The 21,818-nt window shown below is 44.0% G+C and overlaps 1 protein-coding gene across 6 annotated transcripts in view; it reads right to left on the reverse strand.

The window, feature by feature from the left end:
• Window positions 1-4,528: 4,528 nt before the first annotated feature.
• The window catches only part of LOC118392697 (EH domain-binding protein 1-like protein 1), a 60,462-nt gene continuing 43,172 nt past the window's right edge, over window positions 4,529-21,818 (reverse strand). For 5 of the 6 annotated variants that reach the window (XM_052459379.1, XM_035784731.2, XM_052459380.1 and 2 more), the window contains 11 exons: window positions 21,667-21,739; window positions 21,269-21,435; window positions 21,064-21,112; window positions 20,414-20,935; window positions 20,185-20,242; window positions 19,593-19,630; window positions 19,308-19,419; window positions 19,099-19,198; window positions 18,683-18,756; window positions 7,591-7,705; window positions 4,529-7,276 (listed from right to left, as the gene is read on the reverse strand). In XM_052459379.1, the coding sequence (XP_052315339.1) occupies window positions 7,180-7,276; window positions 7,591-7,705; window positions 18,683-18,756; window positions 19,099-19,198; window positions 19,308-19,419; window positions 19,593-19,630; window positions 20,185-20,242; window positions 20,414-20,935; window positions 21,064-21,112; window positions 21,269-21,435; window positions 21,667-21,739 (1,405 nt within the window). In that variant the 3' untranslated portion in view covers window positions 4,529-7,179. The remainder of the gene's footprint in view (window positions 7,277-7,590; window positions 7,706-18,682; window positions 18,757-19,098; window positions 19,199-19,307; window positions 19,420-19,592; window positions 19,631-20,184; window positions 20,243-20,413; window positions 20,936-21,063; window positions 21,113-21,268; window positions 21,436-21,666; window positions 21,740-21,818) is intronic. The other variant, XM_052459378.1, reaches the window with a different exon arrangement.

Raw genomic sequence — 21,818 nt, forward strand, 5'->3', positions numbered from 1 at the left:
CGTAGGCAGAAATCTACTGATGGCAGGGCCAGCTAAAATGTGCAGTATGTGGGCCAACTGTCATCGATGACAGTTATGTTGTACAAATGGTAATCTTGGCTGGTTTTGCTTGTAAATACTTTTTTAGTTGTATTACGAACTTTGAAATATTTTTTCTGCTGTCATCTATCGCACACAACAAAAAATCTGACTGTGATTTCACTTTTCAGACCAAGTAGTCTTGTAGGCACAGTTGCTACCGGTCATTGTGAAAGACCTATCTGTTTTGCATGTTTGTTTGGCGACAATATGTATCACATATCAGTTTGCAAACAAAGGCTGCCTCAAAATGCAGATGTTTCAGCCTAGCTCAGTGCTTTCTGTGGTGGTGGGGCAGCCAGCTTAAAATACAGAGCGGACGCGTTGGTAATGTTCTCTAGCTGCGCAGTGATTGGATCAGTGTTATGTCATTCATGGGGACACTACGTCACCACAAAATCTACGGGGAGAACTCGAAAATTCAAGCCCCTTGGGTTCTGCCATAGATTTACATTATAAGTGCCCATCCAATAAGGCTCAAGGTTATTGGGCACAGATACAATTACGTCAAATCACATTATATCTACTGTAGCCTTGATTGGACTGATCATGTCAACATCATACTTTCAAAATCTTAGCTAGAAAGCTAGACAAGCAGTCATCTTCAATAATTATGTTGACAATCTACTGGCAAATCCTTGTCATATGAAGAGAAATTATGGATAAAACATATCGGTGCTCATCGGCCTTTGGACATTAACATTACACAACAAGTTGGAAATCGCAAATTCAACAGAGTGGTTTGGAAGGAATCAGTGGCTAATTGCAAGCGTTAGCTAACTGCAAAGCAATCACTAGCATTCTATTCAGTGGAGAGGTGGTCCAAGTCTGGTTTTAAGGCTCACTTTTCCAAGCTTAAAATGATAAACATTCACATGCAACACCACTGGCCAGAAAAGATGAAATACATTGGCCATGTTGTCAATCCAGTGTGACTTCAGCTGCATTCAAAACAACTGGAAACTCAGAACGGGGAAATCTCAGACACCAGTGAGTTCAAAACAACTGGGAACTAGGAAAAAACAAGCTCCGACTGGGAAAACACATTTTGAACAGTTATCCAACATGGAAATCCAAGTCGGAAACTCAGGCCTCTTCCTAGAGCTCTGACCTGAAGATCACTGATGTCATGATTTAACCTAGTTCCCAGTTGTCTTAAACTCCACAAATCCAGAGAATGCCAGACTTTGATGACAAAGTTTGCCCACAAGAAGCACCGCCATGCAACTTTGCTGTTCAAGTGAGCACAGCACAACAAGGTGAGTCCAACAACATATTGTATGCTGCTGAATAAATTATGTAATATTCCAGTGAGATAGTATTATTGTCGTAGCTATAGTATACATAAGTGTGTGTTGTGTAGTAAGCTGTTCATAGCCCATGTGGCTCACCCTAATCATTTGGTCCCTTTCCCCCTCATAACTTAGCCTACTGTTCAAAATTGGTGGTGTACATGTAGCCTATAGCCTGTTTTAGAGAAATGTCATCATCGAACACTGTAAGAGCTGTCATTGTCTGCTTATATGCCCCCTTTATTTATCCTAAGGTTCTGACTTGGTGTACAGGGAGAATACTGTAAGAACGCTCCATGTTCTGAATTCTGTCACTGTACATATCAAAAGTGCTGAACAAATAGTTATATTGACTACATCCGTCTTCGCTCGCTCATTAATGTCAATCTAAATTACGGATTGCCTCTGATCCGCTCATTGTCCCCTTATGCCATAGTTTTTACATCTCAATTGTCAGAAAAAACTATATTTGTTTAAGCAAGTCAGCCATGTTTTTTTGAAAGGCAGTAAATGAGGCTGCATGAACTGTTTCACTGCCAGACAAGGCTCCACTGATAGCCAGGTGTAGCGGTGGCAAGGATTCACTCCACTGTGCTGAAAACAAATCTCGGCTGTTGGGACAGTTTTATGTAGGCTTTATGGGCACCGTTTGTCACCGTTATAGTGCAGTTCATGTATTGTTTAGTGTTGTGTGGTGGCTTTGCTGGCATGCATCAACAACAAAAATGTAAGTTTGCCCCACCAAGGTTTACAGCTAAAATTGCCACAGGCATATGTAAATTTGTTACTCTTGGTTATGTCTCAGTGGAGGGAGGGAGAGATCATGAGTCGAAGTGGAGAACTTTTGTTATTCACCATAATTTTCAAATAAATTAATTAAAAATCCTACAATGTGATTTTCTGGATTTTTTTTCTCATTTTGTCTGTCATAGTTGAAGTGTATCTATGATAAAAATTACAGGCTTCTCTCATCTTTTTAAGTGGGAGAACTTGCACAATTGGTGGCTGACTAAGTACTTTGTTGCCACACTGTAACTGTTTCTCATGCTGACAAAGCATTGTGGATATGGCCCATGGGGATGCATTGTGTAGCCAGACATGCTCCATGTGTGCGGTTCGAGCCTGTTTCCTGAATGATTACTTTTCACAGCACTTTCTCACTTTATAATTAAGTATACTATCCTTCTTAGTTTCAGGCCATACCAGTGGCATACAATATATTACACACCAGCTCTCTGGAAATGTTATTTTTGATAGCTCACATACATACAATACATTTTTAAAAATGTATTGGAGAGGTCAGGGAAGTACATATTTCTCTATGGCCAGGAGCAATTTACATAATCCTTTGACATGAGACAATAAGGGGTTAACAAGTCTTGCATCAGGAGTGGGCAGTCCTGTATTATTCCCGAGATTCAATCTCGTTTCCTTAATAACAGGAAAACGCATTACAACATGATCCAGCACCCAATCTAAACAACATACCTTTGATGGGATACTCCCGATTAACATTGTTTTTATCGTTGGGAAGGCCCCTATAGTTCCAGATGTAGAGCTTCGTGCCCTGGACTAACTAAATCATCATTGTGCCCATAGGCAATACACTGAGACTAACAATGAGGACCAACTCTCAGTGGAATGGAAATTAATGAGTAAAAACAGCCTGAAGGGAAATAGCGGCTGTATTTCTCTATTTTGAAATTTATATATCTTGACATCTTGATGGCTGACATGCAAAACATTTCGGGACTATACCAACAATGGACTAATGAAACAAATATCAAAAGATAGTTTGGGAGTAAAAACAACCCGAAGGGAAATAGCATCCACGCATTGGCACACTAATAATGGCTTTCATGGTAGTAAGTCGATTTCTACGGTCAGCAGTGCTCGATTTGAACTCAAATATGTGCCGGTACTCATTTTGGTTGCTGAAACGTATTATATTTATGAGCTGCACACTACTTTTGCGCTAATATTCTATTAGATGAACAGGAGCTCAATCAGTAGAACATTTATCACTCGTGTTAATCTGCTAAAATTGTGATTATTCGCCTACCTCCTCATGACTTTTGCACACAATGTATATAGACTCCTTTTTTTCTACTGTGTTATTGACTTGTTAATTGTTTACTCCATGTGTAACTCTGTGTTGTCTGTTCACACTGCTTTGCTTTATCTTGGCCAAGTCGCAGCTGTAAATGAGAACTTGTTCTCAACTAGCCTGCCTGGTTAAATAAAGGTGAAATAATTTTTTTTTGAGGTGTTGGTACTCAGCACTGACGTTCAGTTATGGATATGTTTCGTCTTTGAAGTGTAGCCAGGTATAATTGTTGGTTAATGAATCGATTGACGTCAATATAATTAACGTAATACAAAAATCCCCACCAAAATCCCCAGTATTAATTTACTGTTTTCAATGCTTCCTCTTCCTCCCCTAACGTCATTCTTGGGAACCGTCCTAGGGCTTCAGCGTCCCAAAAAGTTTGGAAGGCTTTCTATATGTAACGGATGTGAAACGGCTAGCTTAGTTAGCGGTGCGTTATACTGTTACATATACCCAACTTTATACTCTATTATTGGGCATTTCAGCTGAGGTCACTGAGTATGGACGACATCGCAATCCACCACATCTGCCTGTTGGCCTTCCACATCTGCCGTGGAAGACCTACAGTGCTGTTTGTCAGACCAGGAGACATCCCGAAAATCAGTCTTCTCATGAAAACATCTGTAGCGTCCTAACGGTTTGGGCTACAAACTAATATGACCCCACTATGGAAAGGGGAGACTCGCAAAACACTCGTCTGAAGGTAACCCTGTTCTGGTTAAAACAATTAATGGAAGGAATTATGGAAGTAGTTTTGTGCCGACAAAAAAAGGGGTTAAATCCTGAACTTTCTTATATCTCTTAGATATAGGACAGACACGTCTAAACCTTACTCCTTATGATTTATTTTTTGACTGTTTCAACGTTTTTCTATCGGCTATAGCATTAAAGTACAAATCAATATGGGGGTTAAGTGAGAATATAAATGTACTTTGTATTATATAATGCACAACTGATAATCCTGATGGATTCATAATGTAAATGTATGAGTTCCATATGAATTAAAATAAACAAGGTGGATGTCGTTTACAAAAATACTGATCCAAAATAGTGATCCAAGATACCTTTTAATTCTCCAAACATCACAAATAGTGCAAATGTACATTAAAACAAACAAAACCTTCCCCAAAAGCTATTTCAGAAAACTGAAAGTAAAATATCTCAAACTCACACAGTGGTAGGAACATTAACACAGTAACTAACAACAGTGAGGCAGAGGGGGAACAAGCTGGAACACAAATTCAAACACTTCTAAATAAAAATAAATCACTCTCCAGTGTCACCCAAAATAACTCCAGACAGAATCATGTTTTTACTCTGTTAAGTAGTTCCTCCCACTGAAATAGAAATGCCTGCGCTCATGATAACTTAACATTACACAAAGTGTAGAGGAGAAGATGTCAAGCAAATATCATGCTCTGGTGCACTCCTGCCTGGCCAATAATATAGATGTAGGATCTTCATTTGATAAACTCTTGTTGCAGAGAATTTTCCTGCACGGCAGGAAACGCAGACGTGTAGTGTATTTGAGTTTTAAAAATGCTTCTAAAGTTTGTAATTTCCACGTTGAAATTTCAGACTTGATTTGCCATAATTATAAATGTATCAACCCCATACAAAATGTCCATTACTTATAATTCACATTTCCTGTTGCTGCAAGATTAGTTTCCTGCTGTAGCATACTGGCTCAAATTCAGATCCTACATCTGCAGTAATCCTGCTGTAGCGAAGTGCTGGAGTTTTAATACTAGAATATATTTTAGCTAAAGTAAAGTGTATTTTTTTGTATCATGTATGAGGGTTATTTGTTTACCGCATACACTTTTGCACGTTACAGATTTGCTAATAAGAATGTGCATAAGACTATAGCAATTGATAGTTGTACGGTTAAGATGGAAACACTAAGAAACATGCATTTGCCTCATGTTTTCCGTTTGAATATTCCTGTTCTCTAGCATTTTAGAGCATCTTGAAATTGATCATTTTCAGACTCCACCGCTTCCTTATTTACCTTTCGAAACAAAACAAAAAAACAATCAATGGAAAACAAGGCGTGACAAGACTAATGTCACAAACAGTAACTGAACTCACTGCATAAACATTTGAGAACTAGGAACACAAAGTTGAGTCCTACTTCTGAACATTTCTTATTTCTCTGGATCTGGTTAAAGGCACATATGACAGGCAGGATAGGTAGGATTATCTATCTACCTATTCAATAAATAAAAGCTTCAAATATTTCCAACACGTTTAAACTGCTTTGTTCTTTCAGACACCAAGCTGCAGTATACTGACTTCTGTCCTTTGCCTCTTTCATCCAAGATCTCCCACTCTGCTTGAGTGTTGGAGCATCCACATACATTCACCTCCAATAAAGAATCAGACAACAGGTGCTCGCTGTGTGTTGTCTGCACAGTCCAAGCCAACATACTGCAATAAATGAGGGAGCTCGTTTTGGCATTCTTTGTTTGCACAAATTCAGCATTTCACTTCCATTTCGCCATTGTAATTTTCAATAATCTGACTGCTTATTTAACAATAGGTGAAAAGGGGTGAATCAATCCACCTGCTGCATGGGTCTAATGTAGGTATTTGATGTAGCTAAGTACAGGAGCCCTGCCCCTTCCCTAATATCCCACTCAGTAGAAAATACTTTTTTGAAGTAACCCATAATACACTACTGTAACAGATTCTACAGTATCTTAGAAAGAAAGGTGCTATCTAGAACCTAAAACGGTTCATTGGCTATCCCCATAGGAGAACCCTTTGAATAACTATTTTTGGTTCCAGGTAGAACCCTTTTGATTCCATGTAGAACCCTTTTGTGTTCCATGTAAAACCTGAGAGGGTTCTACCTGGAACCAAAAAAGGTTCTACCTGGAACCAAAAATCCTATGGGGACAGTTGAAGAACCATTTTGGAATGCTTTTTTCTAAAAGTGTAAGGCACTTAATCTGGTGATTAGTTAGTTAGGGATATGTCTTTGTGACCTGAAGTCAAAAATTTTTATTTGACCTTTATTTAACTAGGCAAGTCAGTTAAGAACAAATTCTTATTTTCAATGACTAGGAATAGTGGGTTAACTGCCTGTTCAGGGGCAGAACGACAGATTTGTACCTTGTCAGCTCGGGGATTCGAACTTGCACCTTTCGGTTACTAGTTCAAACGCTCTAACCACTAGGATACCCTGTCGCCCACATTTAGCAAGAATGATGCAATGTTTAGAGATGAGGAGACTCCACCCAAAGTGGGGTATGAATACCACCACGGGGGAAGCCATGTCTGTGTCTGAATTACAGCTATATCGACCCTTTTGGGAAGAATTAAACTTGGTTAAGCTTCTCTAGTGTCCTTCAGTTATTTACTCAAAATTAAAACCCAACAGTATACACACGCTATGCACAAAAAAACTAAACTTAAATCCAATCAAAACACAATCTGAAGAGCAGGGTGACTGTTGACAACCAGCCATAGGTTGCAATGAGGCTCAGTCATATCATAGAGGGGGGTGAGTGAACATTGTTTTATGTCCTCCTAGTGCAGTCCCATAACACAGTTCTCAGTCTCTTCCATGCAGTGTTGATGTCATGATCCACACACATACAACTTTAGTCCCAATGTGCATCCTGGTGACCTTCCACTGGGCTGCCTGGTTCGGGTGTGACCTTCCACTGGTTCGGGTGTGTCCAACGCCAGGCCTTACTGCAGTGCACACTTCTCCTGCTTGCTCTTCTTGCTGTACTTCCTTCGTCTCTGCTCCAGGCCTCTCTCCAGCCTCTCGTCCTCCTCCAGAGCCCTAGGCGCAGAGAACAGGTAGAACAGTAGTCTCATATCAAACAGTCACTCTCTCAGACTTACGTTCAACTGTGTGGCAGAGGAAGACAAAACTCACGAAGACACCTGACCTCATTCACCCCATAGCATCCCATCCACCCAGATGAGCTTCTGTGTTTGCTGTGTGTATTCAGCGTGTGTGACTCAGCTGGGCCATGGGATGCATCCCAAATGGCACCAGATTCCCTATATCGTGCACTACTTTTTTTACCAGGGGCCAATTAGGCTTTAGTCAAAAGTAGTGCACTATATAGGATGCAGGCCTGGCTGTCTCACCCTTTCTCCTTGGCGTCCATGTCGTGGACCAGCTCGTCCCTCAGGTTGACCAGAGACACCAGCTCCTGCAGTAGCAGCTGCTCCCTGTGTTTATGGGCCACTGTCTTCTGCCACTCTGGAGGACAGGAAAAAGGGAGGGGAAGAGAGGAAAAAGGGAGAGGGGGAAGAGAGTGAGCAGAGGAAGAGTGAGCAGAGAGGAATATAGGAGAGAGTGAGCAGAGAGGGAGAAAGGAAGATAGCAGAGAGAGTGAGTGGAAGAGGAGGAGAGGAAGAGAGAGAGGAAAAGAGGGGAGACAGTGAGGAGAGGAGAGGAAGAGAGTGAGAGGGAGAGAGCGGTAAGAGATTGAGCTTGGTACAGAATAGAGAAGACAGTTGTTGCTTTGCCAACATGAAATTGAGTTCCATGACCCGGTTTTTATTGCAATGTGTTTCATTTTAAACTATACCTTCGTGATTCAACTGGAAGTAAACAAAGGATTACAATAAATTACGTAATTAAAGAAAGGATCACTTCCTCAAACCAGCAGGTGGACAGATACCACGGCATAGTTGGGAAGTCTGACTTTACGAAACAGACATATTAATTGTGTGAGTCAATCACGTCCAAAACTGCTGTTGGAGACTCTGACTTGAGCCCTTTTGAATCCGTTTCTAATTCTAAATAAGCCTAGCAGCAGTAAACATGGGTTAGATGGAATGATCTATGAGCATTGTATTTGGGCAGAGGGAAAGTACAAAGAGGGCTGTCTCTGAGTGCCAGAATGAGTCCATTAGGGTTGAATAGGAGCCATGAGTTGGAACTGATAGATCATAAATTACGGTTCTTATATATTGTCACTGTTTTATATCATTATATACTCTTAGAATGAATATACAGTTTAAATATATTCTTAGAGATTGGAAAGTAGTGTTAGGTTTAAGGTCTTTGTGTATTTGAGGTGTAATTATCTAGCGGACGGCAGTAGACCATTTAGAATCCCACCGTAACTTCTACGCTATGCAATCTGGTTTCTGAGCTGGTCATGGGTGCACCTCAGCCACGCTCAAGGTCCTAAACGATATCATAACCATCATCGATAAAATACAATACTGTGCAGCTGTATTCATCGACCTGGCCAAGGCTTTCGACTCTGTCAATCACCACATTCTTATCGGCAGACTCAACAGTCTTGGTTTCTCAAATGACTGCCTCGTCTGGTTCACCAACTACTTCTCAGACAGAGTTCAGTGTGTCAAATCGGAGGGCCTGTTGTCCGGACCTCTTGCAGTCTCTATGGGGGTGCCACAGGGCTCAATCCTCGGGCCGACTCTCTTCCCTGTATATATCAACGATGTCGCTCTTGCTGCTGGTGATTCTCTGATCCACCTCTATGCAGACGACACCATTCTGTATACATCTGGCCCTTCTTTGGACACTGTGTTAACTAACCTCCAAGCGAGCTTCAATGCCATGCAACTCTCATTCCGTGGCCTCCAACTGCTCTTAAACGCTAGCAAAACCAAATGCATGCTTTTCAACCGTTCACTGCCCACACCCGCCCGCCCGACAAGCATCTCTACTTTGGACGGTTCTGACCTAGAATACGTGGACAACTACACATACCTAGGTGTCTGGCTATACTGTAAACTCTCCTTCCAGACTCATATCATCTCCAATCCAAAATCAAATCTATAAATCGGCTTTCTATTTTGCAACAAAGCCTCCTTCACTTACATCGCCAAACTTACCCTAGTAAAACTGACTATCCTACCGGTTCTCGACTTCGGCGATGTCATCTACAAAATACCTTCCAATACTCTACTCAGCAAACTGGATGCAGTCTATCACAGTGCCATCCGTTTTGTTACCAAAGCGCCTTATACCACCCACCACTGCAACCTGTATGCTCTAGTCGGCTGGCCCTTGCTACATATTCGTCGCCAGACCCAATGGCTCCGGGTCATTTACAAGTCTATGCTAGGTAAAGCTCTGCCTTATCTCAGCTCACTGGTCACGATAACAACACCCACCCGTAGCATGCGCTCCAGCAGGTATATCTCATCTCACTGGTCATCCCCAAAGCCAACACCTCCCGTGGCTGCCTTTCCTTCCAGTTCTCTGCTGCCAGTGATTGGAACAATTTGCAAAAATCGCTGAAGCTGGAGACTTACATTTCCCTCACTAACTTTAAACATCAGCTATCTGAGCAGCTAACCGATCGCTGCAGATGTACATAGTCCATCTGTAAATAGCCCACCCATTCTACCTACCTCATCCCCATATTGTTTATATTTACTTTGCTGCTCTTTGCACACCGGTATCACTACTTACACACCATCATCTCTTCATCATCATCTGCTCATCTATCACTCCAGTGTTAATCTGATAAATTGTAATTCCTTCGCTACTATGGCCAATTTATTGCCTTATCTCCTCATGCCATTCACACACTGTATATAGTAGAGGTCGACCTATTATGATTTTTCAACGCCGATACCGGTTATTGGAGGACCAAAAAAGCCGATACCGATTAATCAGCAAAAAAAATTTAAACATTTTTTTTATTAGTAATAATGACAATTACAACAATACTGAATTAACACTTATTTTAACTTAATATAAAACATCAATAAAATCAATTTAGCCTCAAATAAATAATGAAACAATTTGGTTTAAATAATGCAAAAACAAAATGTTGGAGAAGAAAGTAATATGTGCCATGTAAAATATGTGCCATGTAAAAAAGCGAACGTTTAAGTTCCTTGCTCAGAACATGAGAACATATGAAAGTTGGTGGTTCCTTTTAACACGAGACTTCAATATTCCAAGGTAAGAGGTTTTAGGTTGTAGTTAATATAGTATTTATAGGACTATTTCTCTCTATACCATTTTTATTTTATATACCTTTGACTATTGGATGATCTATAGTATTGCCAGTGTAACAGTATAGCTTCCGTCCCCCTCCTTGACCCTACCTGGGCTCGAACCAGGAACACATAGACAACAGCCACACTCGAAGCATCGTTACCCATTGCTCCAACAAAAGCCACGGTCCTTGCAACGCAAGGGGAATAACTACTCCAAATCTAAAAGTGAGTGATGTTTGAAACCGTATTAGCGCGTACCCAGCTAACTAGCTAGCCATTTCACATTGGTTACACCAGCCATTAGGCTGAAAGGTTTGAAGTCATAAACAGCGCTGTGCTTGCGAAGAGCTGCTGGCAAAACGCACGAAAGTGCTGTTTGAATGAATGATTACGGGCCTGCTGCTGCTCAGTCAGACTGCTCTATCAAATCAGACTTAATTATAACATAATAACACACAGAAATACGAGCCTTTGGTCATTAATATGGTGGAATCCGGAAACTATTATTTCGAAAACAAAACGTTTATTATTTCAGTGAAATTCGGAACCGTTTGGTATTTTATCTAACGGGTGGCATCCTTAAGTCTAAATATTCTTGTTACATTGCACAACCTTCAATGTACGTCATAATTACGTAAAATTCTGGCAAATTAGTTCGCAATGAGCCAGTCAGCCCAAACTGTTGCATATACCCTGACTGCGTGCAATGAACGCAAGAGAAATGACACAATTTCACCTGGTTAATATTGCCTGCTAAACTGGATCAGTAGTTATAACTAGTGATTATGATTGATTGTTTTTTATAAGATAAGTTTAATGCTAGCTAGCAATTTACCTTGGCTTCTACTACATTCGCGTAACAGGCAGGCTCCTCGTGGAGTGCAATGGTTAGAGCGTTGGACTAGTTAACTGTGCGGTTGCAAGATTGGAACCCCTGAGCTGACAAGGTGAAAATCTGTCGTTCTGCCCCTGAACAAGGCAGTTATCCCACAGTTCCTAGGCAGTCATTGAAAATAAGAATGTGTTCTTAATTGACTTGCCTAGTTAAATAAAAGGTATAAAAAAAATGTTAAAATAAAAAAAGAATCGAAAATCGGCGCCCAAAAATACCAATTTCCGATTATGAAAACTTGAAATCGGTCTTAATTAATCGGCCATTCCGATTAATTGGTTGACCTCTAGTGTATAGACTCTTTTTTTCTATGGAGTTATTGACTGTATGCTTGTTTATTCCACGTAACTCTGTTGTTGTTTCTGTCGCACTGCTTTGCTTTATCTTGGCCAGGTCGCAGTTGTAAATGAGAACTTGTTCTCAACTAGCTTACCTGGTTAAATAAAGGTTAAAACATTTTTTTTAAATGAACACCCTCCAGACTCTAAGTGAACTGGGGACCTCGATCAGAGCTGGGGACCTCGATATCCTCAGGCACCCCATAGAGCCAGAAGATGTGTGTAAACAAGGCCTCCGCAGTCTGTAGGGCCGTAGGGAGACCGGGCAGAGGGAGGAGACGACAGGATTTAGAGAAACGATCCACAACAACCAGGATCGTGGTGTGAGGGAGGAAGATCGGTCAGAAAATCCACCGACAGGTGTGACCACGGCCGTTGTGGAACGGGTAAGAGATGTAGCTTACCTCTAGGCGGGTGTCTAGGAGCCTTACACTGGGCACACACAGAGCAGGAGGAGACATAAACCCTCACGTCCTTTGCCAAGGTAGGCCACCAGTACTTCCCACTCAGACAGCACTCCGTCCGGCCGATCCCCGGATGACGTATGGGCCCAATAGAGCAACTGGTCACGGACAGCAAACGGAAAGTACAGACGCCTGATGGGACACTGGAGGGGAGCGGGCTCTGTACATAACGCCTGCTCAATGTCCTCATCCAGCTCCCACACAACCGGAGCTACCAGGCAGGAGGCCAGGAGTATGGGAGTCTGATCCATGGGCAGCTCCTCTGTGTCATACAGCCGGGACAATGCGTCTGCCTTAAACTTGTTAGGGCTGCAATCCCGTTAACGGGATCGATATGACAACAGCCAGTGAAAGTGCAGGGCGCCAAATTCAAAACAACAAAAATCTCATAATTAAAATTCCTCAAGCATACAAGTATTTTACACCATTTTAAAAGATACAATTCTCATTAATCCTGCCACAGTGTCTGATTTCAAAAAGGCTTTACAGCGAAAGCACCACAAACGATTATGTTAGGTCACCACCAAGCCACAGAAAAACATAGCCATTTTTCCAGCCAAAGATAGGAGTCACAAAAAGCACAAATAGAGATAAAATTAATCACTAACCTTTGATGACCTTCATCAGATGACACTCATAGGACTTCATGTTACACAATACATGTAAGTTTTGTTTGATAAAGTTCATATTTCTATCAAAAAATCTTAGTTTACATTGGCATTTAGTAGTTCCAAAAACATCCAGTGATTTTGCAGAGAGCCACATCATTTTACAGAAATACTCATCATAAATGTTGATGAAAATACAAGTGTTACACATGGAATTATAGATATACTTTTCCTTAATGCAACCGCTGTGTCAGATTTCAAAAAAAGCTTTACGGAAAAAGCAAACCATGCAATAATCTGAGAACGCCGCGTAGAAAACATTTATATATATCCACCATGTTGGAGTCAACAGAAGTTAGAAATACCATTAGAAATATTCACTTACCTTTGATGATCTTCATCAGAATGCACTCCCAGGAATCCTAGTTCCACAATAAATGTTTGATTTGTTCAATAATGTCCATCACTTATGTCCAAATTGCTACTTTTGATAGCGCGTTTGGTAAACAAATTAAAATTCACGAAGCGCGTTCACTAGTTGCAGACAATGTCAAAAAGTTCCATTACAGTCCTTTAGAAACATGTCAAACGATGTATGGAATCAATCAATCTAGGATGTTTTTAACATAAATCATCAATAAGGTTCCAACCAGAGAATTCCTTTGTCTTCAGAAAAGCAAAGGAACGCAGCTCCCTCTCATGTGAAATGTGCGTGACCATCCTGTGGCACTCTGCCAGACACCTGACTCATTCAGCTCTCATTCAGCTCCACCTCACAGTAGAAGCCTGCAGGGATGCCACCATCACCAGCCTCAAAAAAGTTTCTAAAGATGGTTGACATCAAGTGGAAGCCTTCGGAAGTGCAACTTGACCAATATCCCACTGTGTATTCGATAGGGGCTGAGTTGAAAATCGACCAACCTTTTTTCTCAGGTTTTTGCCTGCCATACTCACAGACATCATTCAAACAGTTTTAGAAACTTCAGAGTGTTTTCTATCCAATACTAATAATAATATGCATGTATTAGCAACTGGGACTGAGGAGCAGGCAGTTTACTCTGGGCACCTTTTCATCCAAGCTACTCAATACTGCCCCTGCAGCCATAAGAAGATAACATTTTGGGAACCTGGTCTTTAGGACAGGGTAAACACAAAACGGGTAAAGAACATGGCCCACCTTGCCTGACGAGGATTCAGTCTCCTCGCTGCCCGGATGTACTCCAGGTTGCGGTGGTCAGTCTAGATGAGGAAAGAGTGTTTAGCCCCCTCAAGCCAAAGTCTCCACGCCTTCAAAGCTTAAACCACAGCCAACAACTCCCGGTCCCCCACATCATAGTTCCGCTCCGCCGGGCTGAGCTTCTTCGAGAAGAAAGCACAGGGGCGGAGCTTCGGTGGTGTACCCGAGAGCTGTGAGAGCACGGCTCCTATCCCAGCCTCGGACGTGTCCACCTCCACTATGAACGCCAAAGAGGGATCCGGATGGGCCAGCACGGGAGCCGAGGTAAACAGAGCCCTTAGATGCCCAAAAGCCCTGCCCGCCTCAGCCAACCACTGAAAACGTACAGGACCCCCCTTCAGCAGTGAGGTAATGGGAGCAGCCACCTGGCCAAAACCCCGGATAAATCTCCAGTAGTAATTGCAAACCCTAAAAACCGCTGCACCTCCTTTACTGTGGTGGGAGTCGGCCAATTACGCACGGCTGAAATGCGGTCACTTTCCATCTCCACCCCTGATGTAGAAATGCGATAACCTAGGAAGGAGACGGCCTGCTGGAAGAACAGGCATTTCTCGGCCTTGACGTACAGGTCATGCTCCAACAGTCGTCCAAGTACCCTGCACACCAAGGACACATTCTCGGCGCGTGTAGCGGAGTATATCAGAATGTCATCGATATACACCACTACACCCTGCCCGTGCAGGTCCCTGAAAATCGTGTCTACAAAGGATTGGAAGACTGATGGCGCATTCATCAACCCGTACGGCATGACGAGGTACTCATAATGCCCTGACGTGGTAGTAAACGCCGTCTTCCACTCGTCTCCCTCCCGGATACGCACCAGGTTGTAAGCGCTCCTGAGATCCAATTTCGTGAAGAAGTGCGCCCCGTGCATTGACTCAATCACCATGGCGATGAGAGGTAGCGGGTAACTGTACCTCACCGTGATTTGTTTAGACCTTGATAGTCAATGCCCGGGCGCAGACCTCCCTCCTTCTTCACAAAAAATAAACTTGATAAGGCGGGTTAAGTGGAGGACCGAATGTACCCCTGAGACATATGTCTCCATAGCCACCGTCTCCGCTTGCGACAGGCGATGCATGTGACTCCTGGGAAGTGTAGCGTCTACCAGGAGATTTATCACACAATCCCCCGTCGATGAAGTGGTAATTGAGTCACCTTCTTTTTGGAGAAGGCGAGAGCCAAATCGGCATATTCTGGGGGGATGCGCACGGTGGAGACCTGGTCTGGACTTTCCACCGTGGTAGCACCAACGGAAACCCTTACACACCTACCCGAGCACTCTCGCGACCACCCCGTGAGAGCCCTCTGTTGCCATGAAATGGTGGGTTTATGATGAGCTAACCAGGGAAGGCCTAGTACCACCGGAAACGTAGATGAGTCTATGAGGAAGAGACTGATTCTCTCCTTGTGACCCCCCTGCGTCACCATGACCAGGGAGATGGTGGCTTCCCTAATTAACCCAGACCCTAAAGGTCGACTATCCAGAGCGTGTACCGGGAAGGGTCTAACCACAGGAACAATGGGGATCCCTAAATTAAGGGCAAACGCTCTGTCGATAAAATTCCCAGCTGCGCCTGAATCGACGAGCGCCTTATGCTGGGAAACAAACAGATGGACAACAGAGGACTCTGGATGAGAGTGGTGCAGACTCACCTAGCGTGACGCCAGAGAGCCCTGCCTGCTGCCTCGACTCCCAGAGGAACCAACCCGGCACCGACAGGCAGAGTGCCCTCTGCGGCCACAGATGGTGCACGTAAAGGCCCCTCCTCCAGCCTCCCTAAGCGCAGCCCCTCCCAGCTCCATTGGCACCGGAGCGGTGGTGCTGGAAGATGGAACCGACAGAGTCCTCTCTGGACGTCCGCGGGTGACCAGCAGGTTATCCAACCGGAAGGACAGATCCACCAGTTGGTCAAAGGTGATGGTGGCATCCCTGCAGGCCAACTCCCGACGGACATCCTCGCGCAGGCTGCATCTGTAATGGTCGATGAGGGCCCTGTCGTTCCATCCTGCTCCGGCGGCCAAGGTCCGAAATTCCAGGGCGAACTCCTGGGCGCTCCTCGAACCCTGCCTCTGCGACCATCCGCCCGAGGGTAAAATGGTGGGTGAACTCCTCGAAGTGGTCCAATGCCGTATCTCCTTCTCCCCACACAGTGTTTGCCCACTCCAGAGCTCTCCCGAGAGGCACGAGACGAGGACGGACACCCTCTCTCTTCTTGAGGGAGCTGGGTGAACGGTGGCCAGGTAGAGGTCCAGTTGTAAAAGGAACCGCTGGCACTGTGCTGCCGTCCCATCATAATCCCTGGGAAGGGAGAGACACATCCCACTGGGACCGGATACAGGAGGGACGGGTAGAGATACCCGTGGTTGTGCTGTTCGAGGTGCTGAAGAGACTCCCTGTCTCTCCCAGTGGTCCACGGTCTGGACAACGTGATCCATCGTGGCGCCGAGATGTTCCAGCATCGACGAGTGTTCTGAGACGCGCTCTTTGACTCCTCTGACCGGGGTACCTGCTCCTGCTGACTCCGTGGATGGTGTGGAATTCTGTAAAGGTTGTGCGCTACTGGTAAGAAGTCAGGTGCAGGAGAGCAGAGAGTTGTGATCAGGAGCACTTTATTTGGCAGAAGCACAAAAGAAAGACGCAACTGCGTCAAAAAACCTCCAGCCAATGGAAAAAGTAAATAAGCGCGAAAACACTCACAATAATGCAAATGTATGACAATAAACATACTACAGGTCAAAACACGATACCCGGGGAAAAAAAACAGTCTTGTGTGCGTAACACTAAACGTGTAACAAAACAATTCCACACAAAGACATGGGGGGGAACAGAGGAATATATATATGCAGTGTAATTAGGGAATGTAAACCAGCTGTGCGGGGAACAAGACAAAACAAATGGAACAATGGAAAATGGAGCGGCGATGGCTCGAAGGCCGGTGACGTCGAACGTTGCCCGAACAAGGAAGGGAGCCGAATTCGGTAGAAGTCGTGACACCATCTGTAAATAGCCCATCCAAATACCTCATCCCTATACTGTTATCTATCACTCCAGTGTTTAATTGCTATATTGTAATTATTTTGCCACTATGGCCTATTAATTGTCACTATGCCTTCCGTTATCCTACCTCATTTGCACACACTGCATGGAGACTTTTTCTATTGCATTATTGACTGTATGTTTGTTTATGTTTGTTTGTAACTCTGTCTTGTTGTTTGTGTTGCACTGCTTGCTTTATCTTGGCCAGGTCACAGTTGTAAATGAGATAGCCTACCTGGTTAAATAAAGACAAAAAAGACCTGTGAAAGGCACGGAGGAGCACCAAGGTTCTGGACTCAGGCTGGGCCACGACAATACCAATAGGAGGAACAGACTCAGTACAGACTCAGAGACTGATTGTTTATCCCAGAAATACACGGAGGGCACTCAGTCTAATCAGAAGGTATAAACATACAGTACCAGTCAAAAGTTTGGACACACCTACTCATTCAAGGGTTTTTCTTTATTTTTAGTCTTTTCTACGTTGTAGAATAATAGTGAAACATCACAAATATGAAATAACACATATGGAATCATGTAGTAACCAAAAAGAAGTGTTAAACGAATCCAAATATATTTTATATTTTAGATTCTTCAAAGTAGCCAACCTTTGCCTTGATGACAGCTTTGCACACTCTTGGCATTCTCTCAACCAGCTTCCTGGAATGCATTTCAATTAACAGGTGTGCCTTGTTAAATGTTAATTTGTCGAATTTCTTTCCTACTTAATGCGTGTGAGCCAATCAGTTGTGTTGTGACAAGGTTGGGGGGGTATACAGAAGATAGCCCTATTTGGTAAAAGACCAAGTCCACATTATGGCAAGAACAGCTCAAATAAGCAAAGAGAAGTGACAGTCCATCATTACTTTATGACATCTGTCAATACAGAACATTTCAAGAACATTTCAAGTATCTTCAATAGCAGTCGCAAAAACCATCAACCTCTATGATGAAACTGGCTCTCATGAGGACCGCCACAGGAAAGGAAGACCCAGAGTTACCTCTGCTGCAGAGGATAAGTTCATTAGAGTTAACTGCACCTCTGATTGCAGCCCCAAAAAATGCTTCACAGAGTTCAAGTAACAGACACATCTCAACATCAACTGTTCAGAGGACACTGCGTGAATTAGGCCTTCAGGGTTGAATTGCTGCAAAGAAACCACTACTAAAGGACACAAATAATAAGGGACTTGCTTGGGCCAAGAAACACGAGCAACGGACATTAAACCTGTGGAAATCTGTCCTTTGGTCTGATGAATTCAAATTTGAGATATTTGGTTCCAACCGCAGTCTTTGTGAGACACAGAGTAGGTGAACGGATGACCTCCGCATGTGTGGTTCCCACCGTGAATCACGGAGGAAAAGGTGTGATGGTGTTTTGCAGATGACACTGTCGGTGTATGTTTGTGCTCTGCAACTGCAACACACAGTGTGTTGCATATATCTAGTTAGAGTTTGTCTGAGTCCATCCATTGTACCAGAAAGTAGAACCTAACACTGCCAAACGGAACAGCACACTATTCTCATTTCCTTTGCAGAGATATTTTTGTTATTGTATGGTTTGTAGTGTCACTATGACCACATTTGGCCACATTAATGAGCTGTATCACAGAATAGAGTGGCATCATGGATCTTGTAGTTCAGTATATTGGTACTGTAGTCTTACCTTCAATAGCCATCATGTCTCTCAGCTCTCGGTTCAGCATCTCAAACCTCATTTCCAGGTCCTGCTCTTCTTGCCTGTGGAGCAGAATGCCTTGTGGTTAGATCAATGTTTCTATAATATGTCAGTGTTTAGGGCTCCCGAGCGGCGCTGTGGTCTAAGGCACTGCATCTCAGTGCTTGAGGCGTCACTACAAACACCCTGGTTCGATTCCAGGCTGTATCACAACGGGACATGATTGGGAGTCCCGTAGGGCGGCACACAAGTGGTCCAGCGTCGTCCGAGTTTGCCGGTGTGGGTCATCATTGTAATTAAGAATTAGTTCTTAACTGACTTGCCAGGTTAAATAAACCAAATAAACAGTGTTGTTTAAAGCACTAGGTAACGGTGGAGAACACGGTGGGGATGGTGGATCTTACAGTAGCTGTAGTTGGTCTTGTCTCCTGATGAGGGCGTTCTTCTTGTTGACCAGAGTGAACCACTCCTGGATCAGCTTCTCCTCCTGCATCTTGTCACTACCTACATGTATGGAGACAGAGAGGGCATCATTATAGGGAGACGATTTGAAAATAGTGAAAGCCTTTATTCAAGGGGTATTTTTCTTTCTCTTTCTCCATCCCCCTCTCACCCGACTCCATCAGTAGCCGTAGACTACTTTCCACGATGTCTGCCCTGCTGTCAATGTGCTTCTGTTCAAACTCTAGGGCCTGCATCTCCCTCAGCACATACTGGCTGGTGTCCTGTACACACACACACACACACACACACACACACACACACACACACACACACACACACACACACACACACACACACACACACACAAAGGGAATGATACTTTTTTCTGATACAGAACATTGGTATTTCCAGTGTTTATGACAGCTGCAGACAGTGACTTGTGAAAGTGACAGACCTCCTCAGCCGATCGTCCTTCTTCACCAGCTGTCCTTCCTATATGAAACACACACACACACACACACACACACACACACACACACACACACAGCGTAACGAGATACACAGCAACATGATGCAGTAGCTCCAATTACTGGAAGAGCATGAAAGTGGCAAACTAGACTGTGATGACGAGGTAATTAACATTGTTTGATAGGCTAAGGACTCTAATCCTAATGACAGGAAGCCATCAAAGTAATTAGAATGAGTCAATGCTCAGGGGATGGATGAGCGAAGTACAACAGAGACAACTGTGATGACTTGTGTCTGTACTTCATCTCTCCTCTCTCTCTCTCCGCTCAGGGGATGGAGTACAGACACAAGACCATCTCTCCTCCCCATCTTTCCTATCCTCCTCTCCATCTCTCCTCCTCTCCATCGCTATCTCTCCTCTCCATCTATATCTCTCTCCTCTCCATCTCTCCTCTCCACTGCTCCTCTGAGGGGTGGTTCACAATCATAAGGTACCTGGGAAACTGGGGACTCAGTAAGTGTGTGTGTGTGTGTGTGAACTCAGAACACATCATACAAAATCAATATACTGTATGTACCTGTTTCCGATTTTATTCTGTCAGCTCCACTCTCTTCCTGAGCTGCAGCAACCTGTAACTACAACAAATCCATCACTCACAGAGCAATTAAGTAGCAGAACGTGGAGAGAGGGAGAGAGAGAGAAAGAGGGGGGGGGGTGAGAGGGAGAGAAAGTGAAGAGAGGGAGAGAGAGAGAAAGAGGGGGGTGAGGGAGAGAAAGTGAAGAGAGGGAGATCGTAGGCCACTGACCTCGGTTGAGTCTGCCTCGTCTATTGACCTGCGTTGTGACCGTCGTTTCTTAGCCAGATCTACATCCTTTAGGTGGGAGAACCCAGACTTGGCAGATAAAAAATGTGTCCTGGGGGGTACGACGGGGGCTTGGGCCCCTCCTGCTTCCCCTGCAGCCTGCAGCCGTTTGGTTCTAGGGGGTGGGACCACTTCCCTATTGGTGCCCTCCTTAGTGTCACTATCTGCCTTCTTCTCTGCAGCGCCCACATTGGTCTCCATTGTGAGGGCCTCATCTTGGATCCGTTGACAGTAGCGTGCGGCGGCCTCCGGGTCGGGGCCCTCCCGGCTCTCCCCGGCCATGCCGTAACTGGACTCACTGCTGTCCGCCTCGATGTGCAGCACGCTCAGCTCCTGGCCCGTGAAGTAGGTGCGGATCTGGTTGAGGTAGGTCATGACGATGAGGCGGTCAGGCACGGCCAGGAGGACCATGTCCGAGGGCTCTATCAGCCGAGAGATGCCCAACTCTGCGAAACCGTCGAAGGCCTTGGGGGAAATGAGAGAAGATGGGTTGGGTGGGAAAAATATTCAGCAGTTAACCAACTGATGGTCACATTTAAGGCCTGGCTGTTGATAGTGATTATGACATGATGAGATAACGTAAAGAAAACTACCTTCTTGTTGTTGCGCTTGATGTCATAAGGGTCCAGCATCTCAAAGTTTCTAAGCAGCGAAGAAATAGAGAATCAATACACACTACAAGAACAGGAAACACGGTAACACAAAAATGATGATGTCATTTTTAAAGGTTAATAAACAAGCCATAACACAATGCCTGCTCACGTTTATGTCTAAACGCATCACAGAGGGGGTACCTACATCCTGTCCGGGTGGAAGTGGTGTAGCAGGGCACAGAAGGCCAGGCCATTCCTCCAGGATGTGCTGAAGTTGGTGATCTTGACCCCCTTGTGTTCTTTGATGACTTCCTGACACCACTCCAGTAGGGACTGGCTGGAGGTAACAAGGCCAGGACTGGCCATGAGGCCCTAAGACAACAAATTACATCAGATATAATAGGTCAATTCAGAGTATAATAAATGTGGCACTTCAGTTTATGGTGCAGAAATGACCAGGTATCACACTGTAATAACCTAAAAAAGTTGCTTTTGTCATTGACAAAATGGACAGTTATGAATCAGAATTTCATTTCAAAGGTCACTGATGCAAAATGATGGTGGAGGATTGATCAACTGATCAACTGACTATAAATAACATACTTCTGGGGAAGCAGCACTGCCTGGACCCGTTTCCTGAGAGTTTACAGCTGGCTCGTCTGCTGCCCCCTGCTGTCTAAAAAGAGAAAGACCGGGATTTAATATGACCTGACTTCACAGCATATTCTGGATGTTTAGTTCTAACAGTTTAGAAG

Source organism: Oncorhynchus keta, chromosome 13, assembly GCF_023373465.1.
Source record: "Oncorhynchus keta strain PuntledgeMale-10-30-2019 chromosome 13, Oket_V2, whole genome shotgun sequence".
NCBI lineage: Eukaryota > Metazoa > Chordata > Actinopteri > Salmoniformes > Salmonidae > Oncorhynchus > Oncorhynchus keta.